Source organism: Cyprinus carpio, chromosome A5 (assembly GCF_018340385.1).
Source record: "Cyprinus carpio isolate SPL01 chromosome A5, ASM1834038v1, whole genome shotgun sequence".
NCBI classification, from domain to species: domain Eukaryota; kingdom Metazoa; phylum Chordata; class Actinopteri; order Cypriniformes; family Cyprinidae; genus Cyprinus; species Cyprinus carpio.
This window is the reverse complement of record NC_056576.1, coordinates 30023208-30039794: the sequence shown is the minus strand read 5'-3', so window position 1 is coordinate 30039794 and position 16587 is coordinate 30023208. Positions and strand designations below refer to the sequence as shown.

At 35.2% G+C, this 16587-nt stretch overlaps 2 protein-coding genes across 3 annotated transcripts in view; both read left to right on the top strand.

The window, feature by feature from the left end:
* On the top strand, window positions 1-8376 carry LOC109107517 (aspartoacylase). 2 transcript variants are annotated; one of them, XM_042756846.1, is made up of 6 exons: window positions 1-585; window positions 2593-2788; window positions 3641-3734; window positions 4108-4215; window positions 6184-6293; window positions 6540-8376. In XM_042756846.1, the coding sequence occupies exons 1-6, from the start codon at window positions 344-346 to the stop codon at window positions 6735-6737; spliced, it is 948 nt and encodes a 315-aa protein (XP_042612780.1). In that variant the 5' UTR covers window positions 1-343; the 3' UTR covers window positions 6738-8376. The 2 variants fall into 2 exon arrangements, with proteins under 2 accessions (XP_042612780.1, XP_042612782.1); XM_042756848.1 differs by lacking the exon at window positions 1-585 and adding an exon at window positions 640-966.
* A 5443-nt stretch (window positions 8377-13819) lies between these two features.
* Window positions 13820-16587, top strand: part of LOC109063898 (active breakpoint cluster region-related protein-like) — a 158780-nt gene continuing 156012 nt past the window's right edge. The window contains exon 1 of the mRNA XM_042756843.1: window positions 13820-14659. Coding sequence (XP_042612777.1) covers window positions 13987-14659 — 673 coding nt within the window. The 5' untranslated portion in view covers window positions 13820-13986. The remainder of the gene's footprint in view (window positions 14660-16587) is intronic.

Genomic DNA, 16587 nt, shown 5'->3' with positions numbered 1-16587 from the left:
GGCTAGACTTGTTTTAAACCTGTTTTTTTTTCTTTTCTTCAGTTGACGCACTGTTTAGTTTGAATAGGTGCAGAGGCCACCTGCTCGCGTTTAATATTTATTTTCCGCGTGTAATCTCCTGTGACATTTTGACCGACGATAAGCCACAGCGCGAATGTGAAACCCGACCCATGCGCGTTTAACGCAGATGACACACACAAACGCGGTAATGCCCTGGGCTTAGCCTTCAAATAACCATTATATAACAGCAGTCACATCGCACCGGCGACTGGAGGAAACGACGGCTGTGTGGAAACTTTGCGCTCTCGTCTTTCGTAAACCGCGCGTCCGTGTCGCTCTCGCTATGAGTTCGCGAACTAACGTTTCTTGTTTACACGAAGCCAAACGAGTGGCTATTTTTGGAGGCACACATGGAAATGAGATGTCTGGCATAACGCTGGTAAATATGTGGATCCAGAATTCAGCCGAAATAGAGAGAAACGGACTGCTGATCAAGCCTTTCATAAGCAACCCTAGAGCAGTGGAGAAATGTAGCAGGTACATCGACACGGATCTGAACAGAGCCTTTACGCCCGAGAACCTCAGGTAAATAAACGTCTTTGTTTTCTGGACGAGTCCGGCTCGGTTGTTTATACTCGCCTTCATGAAACAGAGCACAGTCAAACAATGGACTCGAAACTGTGGCGAAACTTTTTCGCTCTCGTGTGTTGGAGGTTTATTGTCGCGTTCCGTGTGTGTTGTGTGTTGTTTATTGTTGTCATGCATACAGTACGTCAGATCGACGTCTCTGTGTTTTGCGTCCCGCGCTGTGTTTGAACGCTGCGTTCTGTTATTGCGTTGGGCTCAGTCTAGCTGAGTTTGAAGGCAAGAACGCATCGTTTGTAAACAGCTCCCTTACATGACACAACATCACTGGAGCGAGCGGTCAGCTGATCCGAGCCGCTCATGTCACGACTGTCGAGAAACGTGAGTGAAACGTGATTTGGGTCATGAAGAGCCTGCAATATTGCATCCTAGACAACACGAAACCATTGTTCATTTCCTGGATTACGGTTGTAAAACTGACTTTTTAAAGACCTTTACTTAAAAAAAGTGTTTTTTTTTTATTATTATTTTATTTTAGTTTTAGAAATGTGACAAATTACAATGAAATTAAATTATAGCAAGACTGGATTTTTTTTATTACTCCAGTTAGTGGTTATTACTACAGTAGTTTTGAAAGTCTTGGGTCTGCAGAAGTCTACAAACAATGGGTTATTCCAACAGGAGTTGTTTTGAAAGTCTTGGGTCTGCAGAAGTCTACAAACAATGGGTTACTGCAGAAGTCTACAAACAATGGGTTATTCCAACAGTTTTTACCTTTTGCAATAACATGCCCAACCTACAAAAATATGAAGACTGGAATTTTAGTATGGTAGACATAATTTACAGCAAGTATTTGAAGTTAAAACACATATGAACTAGACATTTGAAACCAATGTGCAAACCCAATCCTAGAGAAAATGCATTTTCTTAACTTTTAAGTAGAATCATGAAGTTGAAAGCGTATGGGGGAAATATGTACAGTGTACCAAATGTACCATGAGCAGAGCATACCTACATTTTACACACTGAGATCAAAATTAACAGAATTTGCTCTGTGCTTAAATGCGGGGGCGTTGATGCTTTGTATTAGAATGACATAAAACACAGCAAAACAATGCAATCAGAAAACCTATTTAATTTATTTATTTTCATTTATTAGACAATTTAAATACAGTATGAGGATTGCTAATTGAGACTGGCATGTCTTGGTGGTATTAGAAATACAACTGACCATGGTCATTGATGTACAGTCAACCAGGAAACACTGCGTACATAATAATGTACTGGGAGGGGTTGCAAAATGTACACATCACAACAGATGCTCAAGGTTAACTGGTCATTGTTTTTATGCATTTTTTTTTTTTTTTGAACCAGCTGAAAATCTGGATGAAATTCTCTGAGCATTATTTTTCAGTTCCCCCTGCTTTGTGTGCTTGTTATATGCATCTCTGTCTGAAACTTATTTCATTCCTAATGGTGACAAAAGAGCATAATTTTGGCAATGTTGTGAAATATGAATATTGCTGGAACATTTCCTCTAACTCAGCAATTACAGCAGTAAATAAAACTTAAAGAATACTTAAGGTTTCTATTATATATATATATATATATATATATATATATATATATATATATATATATCTATATATATTAGTAAATAAGTTTATTATTTATGTAATAGCTGATCTTTTTGTTGTTCACTGCTCTGTTAAAAAAAGTTAATGGTACACTTGAACCTAACTGCTATTCAAAAGTTTTTTTTACACACTAGCATGCATGCTGTTTTCCATTAGAGCAAAGTTTTCTATAGAATTAAATTTCTAGGTTTCTTATATTTTACTATTAAAGTCACCATTTGTCGGATTAAATCTACTTAAATATACTTCAAAAAGTATTTTTCCGTTTGCATTATGTATTGAAAAAAATGTTTTATTGATTGATCTTTTAGTTTTGTCTTGTTTTTAATTATTGCATTGGTAATATTGAGAAGGATTTTTCTATCCACAGTGCTCCAGATGTTGAAGGGCTGCTATATGAAGTCCAGAGGGCTAAGGAAATAAATCGGATGTTCGGACCCAAAGGAAGCTCGGATGCATATGATGTCATCTTTGACCTTCACAACACCACCTCAAACATGGGCTCCACCCTCATCCTGGAAAGCTCAACAGACCTCTTCAACCTTCAGATGGTGCATTATATTAAAGTAAGCAGTTAGTACCAATTATACTGTATAATAATATTAAAATCATCTTGTATTTTTTTATTTACCCTCTTCATCTACACTACTATTCAAAACTTTGGGGTAAGATACTTACTTACTTATTTGCTTATGTATTTATTTATTTATGAAAGAAAGTAATACTTTTATTCAGCAAGGACCCATTAAATTGATCAAATGTGACTGTTAAGACATTTATAATATTACAAATGATTTATATTTTAAATAAATGCTATTGCTTTGAACTGTCTATGCAAAGAATCAAAGAAGAATAATAACTAAGCATATTAATCAACATATTAGAATCATTTATTTCAAATAAATGCTGTTCTTTTTTCTTTCATTCATCAAAAAAATCTTGGAAAATGTCATTGTTTCTGTATAACTGTGTTCAACATAATAAGAATTGTTAGTAATGAGAAATCTTTTTTAAACACCAAATCAGCAGGCTAGAATGATTTCTGAAGCATCATGTGTCACTGAAAACTGGTGTAATGGCTACAGAATATTCAGCTTTGCCATCACAGAAAAATAAATAAAAAAGAAACAGTTATTTTAAAACGTAATATGTCACAATGTTACTGTATTTACTGTATTTTTTTAATCAAACAAAAACAGCTTTGGTGAGCATAAGAGACCTCTTTCAAAAACATACAAAATAAAAAATCTTACTGACCTTAAATATTTGAATGGTAGTGCACAAATAATTTGTTTGCAGGTGTATAGTGAACATTAAATTCTTTACCAAAACATTCCAATACCAAGATTTTGCTTAATGTCTTAAAATAAACAAATCAAACATCTTTACACAGACACCTGTGCTCTTCCCACTTACAGAAAGCTATGGCTCCCCACACCTGTTCAGTACTCTTAAACGAACACCCACAGCTGAAGTATTCAACCACACGCTCTGTGGCCAAACACCCTGTTGGTGAGTACAAAGTCCTGGGATACTCAGCAGGTCAAACCTGATTCTAAATCAAGTTTAATATTACCCCTGAAAGTCAACCAGCAGCTAAGAAGTGGAATAAGCAAGGATAATATGAAAAGTCTAGTTATAATGAAAGCATCCAGGGCCTCTGCAAATAATTCTGTAGACATCTAGAGCTCATTCTCTACCATTTGATGAGACTCCTTTTTCCATGAGTTAATGTTATAGTGGAAACCCAACACAGTACCAGCTGCACCTCATTTAACATGTTTTTTCACTGCTGTCTGTGATCAGATTAGACCTGTGATACTTTGTTGGGTTATGACCCACCAGTCAAGTACTAGTGACTTATATAGATGTGTTTGTGTTGCAGGTCTTGAGGTGGGCCCTCAGCCACAGGGTGTTTTGAGGAGCAATGTATTCGAGTCCATGAGGACCATACTGAAGCATGCGCTGGACTTCATCGAGCTCTTCAATAGTGGTGAGGTCAATGAAGGTTAAGGAGAGATCAGCATGCTTACTGCACTGAACCTGGAATGTGTTGTTATAAAGGGATTTCAAGGGCAACCTGAGTAGCCACAATAGGATTAGTTTCTATATTTACTATACAATAGGATTCTTTTCTAATATAAACCAATAGTTATCATGATAGTATGGACAGTGACAGTATGGGACTATAATGTTGTGTTTTTCAGCTGTGTCACACAATTAGATGAGTTTTTATATATTATATATAATGTTGTGTTTTATAGCTGTGTATATACATATATATAGATATATATATATATACATATATATATTATATATATAATATATATATATATATATATATCTATATATATATATATATATATATATATATATATATATATATATATATATATATATATATATATATATATAACTATAACTATAACTGCAAGATACGTTCTAGTATTTATCCCACAATTCTGACTTTTTAAATCTCACAAGATAATACCTCACAATTCAGCCTTCAGTTTATATGTCACTATTTTGACATTTACCTTTTAGAAATAACTTAAATTTCATAAATGTAAAAAAAATATATATAATTTATTCCTGTGAATATTATTCCTGTAAAGATGGATTTTCAGCAGCCACTACTCCAGTCTTCAGCATCAGATTACTTCCTATACAATAGGATTCTTTTCTTATACAAACCAGTGTTAAACGTGCAGTAACAATGGATCTATAATGTTCTTCTTATGTCACACAATTCACATTTTGTATTATTTTCAATAACGCATTTGAACAATGTGATTCTAATATCGTTTATAGATGCTTCATGTTTACATAATTTTCTTCTCCCCCGTGGCCATCTGTTCTGTGCTTGGAAAGTGTGTGGCATTTCAAGACAAACGGTTCTGCTCTCAGGTCATTGAGTCAGCGAGCACTGATTTAAATATGAACTGTCCAACCTTGGCATTTCAGCCAGTTTGAAGTATAGACTTCTTCTTCAAGTTTATCTTCCTCTTTTTTTTCCCCTCGACTGTGGAGACATTTGAACAAGGTAGTCACGTGTACTTTCAGCCTGACATGAATACACATTTCTCCATGCCTCACATTAAGCAGGAACATGTTGAGCTGGGCAAGGGTGGCTGGTTTCTCTTCTGGTTTTGCCGTTTTGTGACTTGAATGCTTGTTTGCTAGTTGGTAGGTTTCCATGTCATTAGTAGCTTGCTGGGTTTTGTAGTGTCATGCTGTGTAGAGGGGCCACATTGTTGTGGATGAATGTCTCATTGTGAGCACTCAAACGTGCTTTCTGTTTGCCAGTGTGGAGCCATGTTTGGACCACATCAACATAACAAGCAAAACATAAAGAAAAGTGTTTATAGTGAAGCATGAGGAGCACCCTTACAACATGTGTCTTCATTGTAAGAGTGTTATTTGGCTGTAAAACAAATATTGTGATTTTATAACATTTTTAGGCCAGCTTGATCCCACTCCCAGCTAAGGGAACCAAAGCTGAAAAAATATAGCATGACCTAAGCATAACAAACATGTTTCTAGATTGAACTAGAGTACGTGTACTGCCACTGATTAATACTTAAAGGAATAATTTATCCAAAAATGAAAATTTGCTGAAAATGTATTCAGGCCATCCAAGATGTAGATGAGTTTGTTTCACTTGCTCGTGATGTTTTTATCAGCTGTTTGGACTCTCATTCTGACGGCACCCATTCACCACAGAGGATCCAATGGTCAGCAAGTGATGTAATGCTACATTTCTCCAAATCTGTTATGGTAAAGAAACAAACTAATCTACAGTGCATCTTGGATGGCCTGAGGGTGTGTACATTTAAGGAAGTTTTTATTTCTGGCTGACAACAGACAAGGTCAAATGTTTATTTTTTCCTTTTCTTTCCTTTTTTTCACCTAGTTTTCCATGTGCTTTTTTTTTTTTTTTTTTTTTTTTTTTTGGTCATAGGTGTAGAGTTTCCTCCATGTACAGTAGATGTATTCAGAGTCCAGGAGAGAATGGACTACCCTAGAGACACCAACGGCAACATCACAGCTATGGTGCATCCTCATCTACAGGTATTCTAAATGGACCATCTAGTAAATGCATAGAGAAGTGGGTTTCTTTTGCAAGGAAAGCACATACCCTCAAGCGACGTATAAAAGCATTGCACTTTATGACAGGGATGCAGGGAGGGGGAAACACATGTAAGAAAATGTGTCCTCTATGACTCAGATGTTTGCTGTGCTTGTTTTCACTCCCAGGCTTCACTTGTTTTCCACAGTATGGTCCTGTTCATTCCCTCTCTTTCTCTTTCTGTGTAGGACTGTGACTGGGAGCCTTTGAACCGGGGTGACCCTGTGTTCCTAACGTTCGATGGGAGAACAATCCTTTATGAAGGTGCCAACACAGTGTACCCCACGTTTATTAATGAGGCTGCATATTATGAAAAACAGCAGGCTTTCACGACCACTTGTAGAGAAATACTAGCAGCTAATGCAATCAGAAAAGCATTCAAGTAATGTTTTCTCTTAAAAGTCACTATGACACTCAGATATATGTTTGTAATGTACTGTACTTTAACTTAAAGTCAACTTCAACATTTTTCTAATTCTGGAATAAATATAATGGAGTTTTATGACCTTTATTTAAAAAAAATAAAATGGTAACACCACAGGACTATTTAACTGAAAAGTAAAAAAAGCCAAACGTTTACTAAAAATGTTTTAAAAGAGAAGGTAACAAGTCACAATATCAAAAATATACATTATATATAACATATATATATCTATATATGCCATATTTAACACTGCCATTCAAACGATTGTGTTCAGTAAGATATGCTTTCACAAAAATATTAAGAAATGTTTCTTGAGCACCAAATCAGCATATTAGAATGATTTCTGAAGGATCATGTGACACTGAAGACTGGAGTAAAATTTACATTTGACATTACAGGAATAAATGACTGTATAAGTCATTATAAAAAATATTTTAAATATATTACAATATAAAACAGTTATTTTAAATCCACAATATTTATTTCAGTTTTTTTCTAACACTGAATCAATTCAGATGTTTTGTACTAAAATGTACTGAAGAATTTATACTCTTAGATTTTTTTTAAATATTATATACAGTAGGTCTACCTCTAGTGTATGTCTGCACAGTTCAGATCCTGATGTAGTGTATGTGAAATGCACAAGCTCAGGAACAGTCTTCACTGCCCTCTAGCCTCTGTTTTTTACACACTGTTGACTCAAATACTGACCTGAAACAGCCTTAAAACAACCACAAAATAACCTCTCAGCACTGTGCTTATACGTCATGCATCATGGGAAATTAATCATCTGTCAAAAGTTTCTGTATTTTGCTGTTTGTGATGCAAAAGTGTCGTAGTCTAAGTCCTGGAGTTTCTGACTTCATCCTCATTTCAGTGGTGCAACCCAAGTATTGCCTTAATTAAACAAATAAATAAAATAATTGTTGTCTGATAGAAAGAGTTAAGAGCTCTTACAGAAGGAAGATAAAGTAATATTCAATAGGATTTGGTATACTATATGATGGACTTTATAGATTGATGGATAAGCTCAGCAGGCACTGAAAGTATTATATATTTTAGAGAAATATGTGTGATTTTTCCACTGTGATTTTGTTTTGTGATGTATATGGCTTGTGTAAATTGTTGAAAAGGCCCATTATTGTGAGTTATTTGTTTGAAATAGTGTTGTGTTTTAAAATATCATATCTATCTATGCAAGGAATAATATTTTCACTTTATGTGAACAGATGTTCTTAATTTATTCCAAATTGACAAATAATATTGATTGTTTTTAATACATTTAGCAATTATTCCATACAGTTGATTACATACTGTGTTGTATGATGTCGTTAAGGTCCAGGTGGTATTTAGTATTGATTGATAAAAGTTCAGTGTTGTCGAAATGTGTAATATGATGTATTTTAACATAATAGGCTTTGTCACAATGTATTTGTATTACATGAAGTCTTGTCAGTCTTAATGAGATGAATTAATGTGGAGTAAATAATTTCATAATGTAAATGTATAATGTAAACCATTTACATAAAGCCACAAGAGATTTCTATTTTGTCTCACACAGATCTTTTCAAAACGAATAATAAAAGTTTATCTTTATTAAATCTGATTTGCACTTTTTAATTCAACAGATCCTCTATTATAAAAACGCTTCACCTAAAAATGAAAATTGTATTTATTTACTCACCCACATTGAAAAAAAGAAAAATTATTCCATCGACATTCTTCAAGATATTCTATTTTTTATTCCACTGAAAAATAATAGTTTATTGAAGGTGATGACGATAGCAGAACTTTGAAAACTTGCTTAAAATTGACTTACCATCAGGCCATTCAAGATGTAGATGAGTTTGTTTCTTCATCAGAACAGATTTGGAGAAATTTAGCATTACATCACTTTCTCCCCAGTGGATCCTCTGTAGTGAATGGGTGCCGTCAGAATGAGAGTCTAAACAGCTGATAAAAACATCACCATAGTCCACAAATACTTGACTCCAGTCCATCAGTTAATGTCTTGTGGAGCAAGAAGTGTTGTAAATGTAAGAAATAATTTAATTGAGGCATTATAAATTTAAGCGGTCATTTCTGTCCAAAATATCAGTCCATAATCCATAATCATGCTTCCACCAGTGTAGAAGTCCATCTCCTGTTGTCCTCTCACATCAAAATCCACCAAAATATTTGTTTAGGACTATTTTTGGCCGGTGCTTGATCTGTGCATATTTCTCTCCTGACTCAGATGAGACGACTTCTTCACTGGAGAAAGTATTATTTTTTATGGATGGTGGATTTTTTGTTGTTTGTTGGTGTGGTGTGGTGTTGTTTAATTATTTTTTTTTTTTTTATATGATTTTTTTGTATTATTCTGATGGCACCAGTGGTCTAAAGTATTTGAGTAAATGTAATTAGTTACTGTACTTGAGTATCTTTTTGACTACTTTGTAGTTTTAAAGCATCAACAGTACAGTATTAGCAACATTTACTCTTTACTTAACTACATTTTTGAATACGTATATGTACACTTTATTACTCAATAATTAGTCATTACATTTTGCATGGCACCTAACTTTTTCTGCAGCAGTTTATTTTTGCTACAAAAGAAGCAATATTCCCATCTACAGGGCACTAAAGGTGCAATATCTTGGCTTCTTTATGTGAATGAGAGTGCATTAGCAGGTAGTTGTGAGTCACTGGTGTTTTATATAAGAGAGGAGGACATTACTACAGTCAGCGATGAGGCGGAAACCAGCACATCTAGTGCATTAAGACTTTGACTTTATAATTTTACTTAACATTATTTTATTTATCCGTCATACTGAAGAGAACTTTTTGAATGATATCGGTTTACTTATTCCCTTTTTGAGCACTTGTGCTTCACTGAGACTTTAGTGTCTATAGACATTTAAGAGGTGGTTGTGTTGACTTTGATTTATTGGAATTTTTAGGTGTTCAGTTTTATTTTGATTATAGGAAATAAACGCGATTGCTCTCCTGACACAAATCAACTTTTTCTTGTTTTTCGCAATGTTGAGGAATAATGCATCTTTTAGCCTACATTCAGTATGAGTAAAATACTAAACTGGATAGCTCACCTTCAGTTACCGGTCCCCATTGACTTGCATAGTGTTTTTTTTTCTTCTTTTTTTCATATTATGGAAGTCAATGGGGACCAGCAACTGAAGGTGAACTATCCCTTTAAGTACTGTTCAAATCAGATACTCTTAGACTTTTACTCAAGTCGTTTGTGACTGGTAATGGATTTGTAATGGAGTCATTTTCGCATCTGTACTGTACATTTACTCAAGTATGGTTTCCAGGTAGGCTACTCTTTCTTTAAACCTCTGGACGGCACCCATTCACTGAAGAGGATCCATTGGTAAGTAAGTTTATTTTGTGATGATTTTTTTCTAATATTTTGTTTATGAAATTCTTTGTGAGGGTAAGTTTTTTTTCAGATGTTGTTTTTTTTGGGGAAATGTTCCCTTAAGATCCTACATGTTTCGTATTTTTTTGTACAGATTGACCTCTAGAGGGCAGCGCTTCATCATTAAACCAGAGAAAATAACTTCCTTTTTCTGTCCTTGAGTCCAAGATATTAGCAGTTGCAACATTGTAGAATTCCCAAATACAGAGTTTGTTGGGGATTTTTTGCCACATTTACTTTAATAAGAAAACCCCCCCCCAGCAAAATATATGTTTTCATTAGTGAACAAATGTCACATAGTGACTTTTCCCTTCATACTAACTGTAAATGATCTGTGGGATGGGACAATATGCAAACTATCATGAAATGGGCTTCTAAGTCTTTGATAAATCACCATCATCTTGTTTAAATACCAAGCGATTCATTGTTATATGTGTGTCTTACTCACAGTTGGCTAATGTGGTGCATCATGTGTGTCACTGTGTCCCTCCTTTTTCACAAATTCATTTCATCAGTTTTCTAGAAAGTGTGGAGTGATTTTATTGTGTGAATCACCATGGTAACTGAACCAAGTTATGTATCATGCATTTACAAGTGACTGTTTATCGATAAAAGCTGAATAGGCTTTTAGTAAAAATGACCTTGCAGTTCTGGGACAGAGTCCAAAATGGAACTGGAATAAAGAAACAAAGTCTTCTAAAGGTTTCTCTCTTTGCCAAATGAAACATATTGCACTGACCTTCCATTGAATAATGGTATGAGCAACTAAAACAATCCTGAATTTACAGGAAGACATTCTCTCTTTGGCTGCTGTTCAAGTAGAAGTTAAATGCATTGATGCGTATCAAATAAAGGATGATCTAATCGGGTCTTCGGTTTCTGACACTGTTCTTTGTGCTGCCTGTTTTATAATGGTTCTAAGCCCGGTGGCTTTGGCATAATATCAATAATTGGTGAATAATTTTTAAGTATGCTAAGAATTATACTATATCATGTTAGATGTTTAGATCCCTCTGATGGTTCACGCAGACTGAATGTTGTTCATCAGCTGAAGATGTGATGAGACGAGCCTTCTGCCTTTCAGAGGTATGACTGCATTAGCTTCAGGGAATGCACTCGTCTCCTGTTTCTAATGTAACAGCCCATTCTTCCTCTTTCCTCCCTTCAGTTGCCTCATAATTATTATCTTACTCATAGTTTTTTCCTAGATATAGCTTTTTTTATAATGCATTTTCTTTTCTTTTTTTATGAAAATGTCATGGCACCCTCACAAAACTATATATTAAATGAAAATTTTGACAGTATTTACTTTAGTGTTAGTTTAGTATCATTAAGATATTATTGTAGTTTTAGTAAATATATATTTCATAGATAATATTTTGAATGACTTTTTATTTTGTTAATTTTTTTTAATTATTTAGTTATTTTTGTTTTTACATTTTATAATTGTTAATTTACGTTTTAGTAATTTTTGTGTTTTGCCATATTTATTAGTAACTGTTTTTACGTCTATATGTATTCATTTTTATTTAAGTTTTAGTTTGTTATTTTAATAAAATTAGAAATGTTGGTTAGACAACTAGCTAAATTAAAATATTTTTCATAATTATTTTATTTCAGTTAATGTTTATTTTATTTCAAGCAAAAAAAAAAAAAAGGTTTCCCCTCCATAATTTTAGTTTTAGTTTAATTATAATAATCCTGATTTACTCACCCTCATTTCTCATATCTTTCCAAACCTGTATGACATTTTTTCTTATGTCGAACACAAAAGAGATGCATGCATGCATTCATTCATTCTTTGTTCATTCATTCATTCCATACAACGAAAGTCAAAAGATTTCCAGTCTTGTTTTGGACCCCACTGACTTTCACTGCAAGAACAAAACAAAATATCTTCTTCTCACAGAATAAAGAAAGTCATACATGTTTGGAATACAATAAGGGTGAGTAAACGATATCAGAGCGTTTTTATTTTTATTTCTTTATTTTTTTTGGTTAACTATCCCTTTAAACCCCCTGTATGGTTGTTAACCTGTTCAAATAAATAATTATATAGTGCTAAACCATTGAATGTCCCATACAAATACATTTTACAAGAGCTCAAGAAAGTCAGCACAGAATTGCATCAAAGGATGCAAAATGTCATGAATTATTAATATGGATTTTTGCTAAAACTGCATTAGAATGTCCAGTGCTAATGCATAAGCATACTAAAACCCTCATGTGAGGGCTTTGTTTCATTGTGCACTGCTAAGTTGCAGAGGTTAAAATGATAGTAATTTTTACAAAAAGAAAAAAAATTTAGCATTTGTAGCATCTCAAGCTCCTAAACACTTTCTAAAGTGGATTGATCCATGCAGCAGATGCTTCTGCCCCTCTCATCTCTGATATGCAGCTATCAGTACACACATCTCTCATCTTCAGTTTCTCATAGAACTGCTGGGACCCGGCCATTCCCTTTCTCCAGTGACACAATGATACCCATATCGAATTTGTCCTGCATGTCTCTGCTAATGGTATTGACATCGGGGTGAGAAAGGGTATCTGAATTAAGAATATGCCCTGGCAGCTCTGAACAGAAAATGGACCATGAATTAGACTCAACTGGGACATAAAAATCTGACCTCAAATTCTGACCCCCCTCAATTCACATTACAATATGTAAATAATCATCCAAATTCCAAAATCTTACAGATAATGCACAGAGAGCAGAATTAGAATTAAATCCATTAATTATCAAGACACAACAGCATCATAACAGCCTTTTGCAATACCACAATGGACAGACACAGGAGACGCAAGAAAAAAAGTATCCACACTGAAGTCAAGAGGTTTTTTTTTTTTTTTTTTTTTTTTTTTTTTTGCAGAATGCATGAAAAAGATGCAAAAATAAATTAATAAATAAATAAAAAATTGAATGTAAAACAATGAATCCCATCTTCTGATTCAGTAAATACAAAGATTTGAGTGTCTTTATCACTAAACGTTTGCTTGTCATTTCTATTTCTCCAACTTGATTCATTTATACTTATATTTAATATTTTATTTTTTATATATTATCATTAAATATTAATGATTAATTATCGTTACTTTTAGTTTTTATACATTTTTGCTACTTTTACTTTCCTTAATTGTTACTTAATATTATTATGCTAACTATTATTATATTAACTATATTGTTATTTTCATTTTAAAAATGTTTTCTAATATTTACTCGTCATTTATTTATTTATTTGTTTGTTTGTATCTGTTTATTTGTAACTATTACTTGTTTGTTCAATTTGCACTATTGGTATTTTACTTTATATTGCTTATTTCATAAGAACTTTGCAAGCTACATACTTTTGAAGAACATGTATTTATGTATTTATTTATCTATCATTTGGAAGTATTCGTTTTGTTGTATTTTTTAGTTTATTTACATTTGGAAGCACGTTTATTTGTAAACCTGAACTGAAATTTATATCAATAGGCAAACGCATGTTTACTCAACAGGTGGGGCTTCAATGGTGTGTGGAAAACAACCACAGGGATAAATGTCTAAATGTAAACGGCCAGTGGATCTGATTGGCTCCACGTCCAGCTGACGTCACGACTTTTCAATGTAGCGGAAGCTGAAAGTTTTTTTCAGTTGTAAAGTGATCTGTGAGTGAGAGTGAGTGGATATGAGCACAAGAGAAAATGAACAGTCGCTACTTCACAACAGGCGTTTGAGACCGTAAACCCAAGCTGTTTTAGCTGGAACGAGACATTTTTAAGGAGTTTTCCCCCACACCCTGCTTTGACGATGTGGGAACAGGCGGAATTTGAGAAGCACTGGAGGAACGAGTTTCCCGACGGCGAGGTGCCCGTGATGAACCTCAACTCGGTGGAGGACATCGAGGCAGAGCTGGAGAAATGCAAAGGCAATCTGAAGGTGTTACAGCAGGCTCTGTCGGAAGAGAAGTTCAAGGTGATTTACCTGCAGACCACCATCGCGCAGAAGAAGAAAACTTTTGACATCGAGAGATGGTGCAACAAGACCGATTCAAAGCAGGACAGTCCTTGCGACTCCGAGAGCAAAGGCGGGGACGAGCCTTTCGCCCAGGACTTACACCGGGGCAGCAAGACCGGTAAGCCCATCCTCGTCCCTCCTCGGAAAAAGCCCGATATTCCGCAAGAACACCCCACGGCTCGTGACGTCTCTCGGTGCGTTGCCGAGCAACGGAACAGCGAGCAGGACAGTGACCGCGAGTTCGAGGACGTGGAGCTCAACGAAAACTTTCTGCGAAAAAACATCCTCAACCCAAAGGGTAACGTTCGGGACAGTCACCGGCTGAATCCTCGCATCCGCTTCAGCCGGGACCTGGACTCGGATGATGGCAGACTGTCTCCTTCCCTCGCGCTCCGCGGCTCTCACGGGTCTGGACGCAGCACACCTGACGGATACCTGAGCTCCGACCATGACGACTCCTCTGTAGGTAGGTCAAAGTAAAAACTCCTACCATACCAGTTTCTTATCACCTTCAAAGCGACAGTTAAGTTCCTTTCAGGAGGAATGTGGGCTGCCGCTGTTGTTGATCACTTATAAATTACGCAATTATGCTTGCTATGTCACATGTTAGTCTGTTGAAGTGCATTTCGGGAATGTGTGTCACAGGACGTTGCTTAAAGGAATAGGCTAGTTCGGCCAAAAATGAACATTTACTGAAAATATACTCATTATCAGGCCATCCAAGATGTTTATAAGTTTGTTTCTTCATAGAATCAGATTTGGAGAAATGAAGTGAAGTGAGGTTGAGTTGTATTTAGCTGTGTTTGGTGAAAATTAATATGTATTTGTGTTTTGTTTTTATGCAATATTTTCTGAACAAGTTAAGCATTTAATTTAGTGTTGGAGCTGTGGTGAAGTGATTATGCTGCAGCGCCCAGGGAGCAGTTGGGGGTTTCGGTGCCTTGCTCAAGACTCAATTTTTTTTGCCGGCCCGAGACTTGAACCCACAGCCTTAGGGTTGGGAGTCAAACTCTCTCACCACTAGGCCACGACTACTACTAAATGTAGCATTACATCACTTGCTCACCAATGGATCCTTTGCAGTGGATGGGTGCCGTCAGACTGAATGTCCAAACAGGTGATCAAAACACAATGATCTAAATGACTCTAGTCCATCAGTTAACGTCAAAGCGAAAAGCTGCGTGTTTGTGATAAAAATATTAATTATTAAGACATGTTGCTTCTGGCTAAAAACCAGTTGCTGTAAAGGATCATTTGGTGTGCAAGTAATGGAATGCAAAATTTCTCCAAATCTACATCTTGGATGGCTTGAGGGGGGGTTGTTAAATTTTAGCAATTATTGAACAGTCATTGGATCTTTCTTAAACCAGTGAGGAAATGGGACGAACCCGCAGTGGAGTGGAGATATGATTACACAAATCTTTGAGTAAAGAGGGGGAGGAATCTTTCACTGCATTGGAAAGCTAATACTATCCCTACTATATAGTAAGCGAAAAATCTTATTCATAGAACATGCTTTTTAAATGGTCGCTAATTGAGTTCAGATTCAAATGTAGTACCTACTCAGACAGTGCGTGAATTCTGATGCCCTGTCTGCTTCTCCGTTCCTCCCATCTATGATCCAGTCCAGCTTTTACTCAGTGCGTGGCTTGCCGAAAAAAAGTATGATGCTCACACATATCACACACGCTATCATACGGTTTATTTTAGTTGTATAAATATACATAAACAGTTAAAAATGAACCCAAAAAACAAAAAGTATTTGGAGACTTCTGGCTGTCAGAGAGTGTCCATATACTGTCAACTGCAGTGCACAAGTTTAATCAGTTAAATGCTGAATTTATCAAAACATCATCGCTTATGTAATTTTCTCACAACATGATCAGCTGAGTGTCCATAATTTGCTCTCGCAACTCCACTGTGACACAGATAGGAGCTTTATCCGATTTGACACTCTTTTAAAAAAAAAACCTGCAATGACTCTAAAACAGGAAAGAGGAAGAGGCACCAAATCTGATGGAACTGCAGACGTTGCTCTATGAGACATACTCACATGTTGCCACTGTCTTTGAACCATCTTAATAAAAGTTCATCCCAACCCCAAACTTTATATTTCCTTAAAAATTGTGCATTTGTTAGTTTAGGGAAGTATATTTGGGCAGTGGTGTAACTCAGTTATACAATAAATTTGATATTGTGCCTGGTGACATTGTGCAAACATTAACAAAAACATTCTTAAATATAATTAAATCTATAAATTTCTTGCCAAAATGCAGTCTGATTGGATGCATAGCCTTAGATGTCAACAACAAAAAATCTTTGTATTTATTTAGCCATTATAATTGTTAGTTAGTTTGTTTTATTATTTGCATTGGCATTATTTTTCCTCAGCTC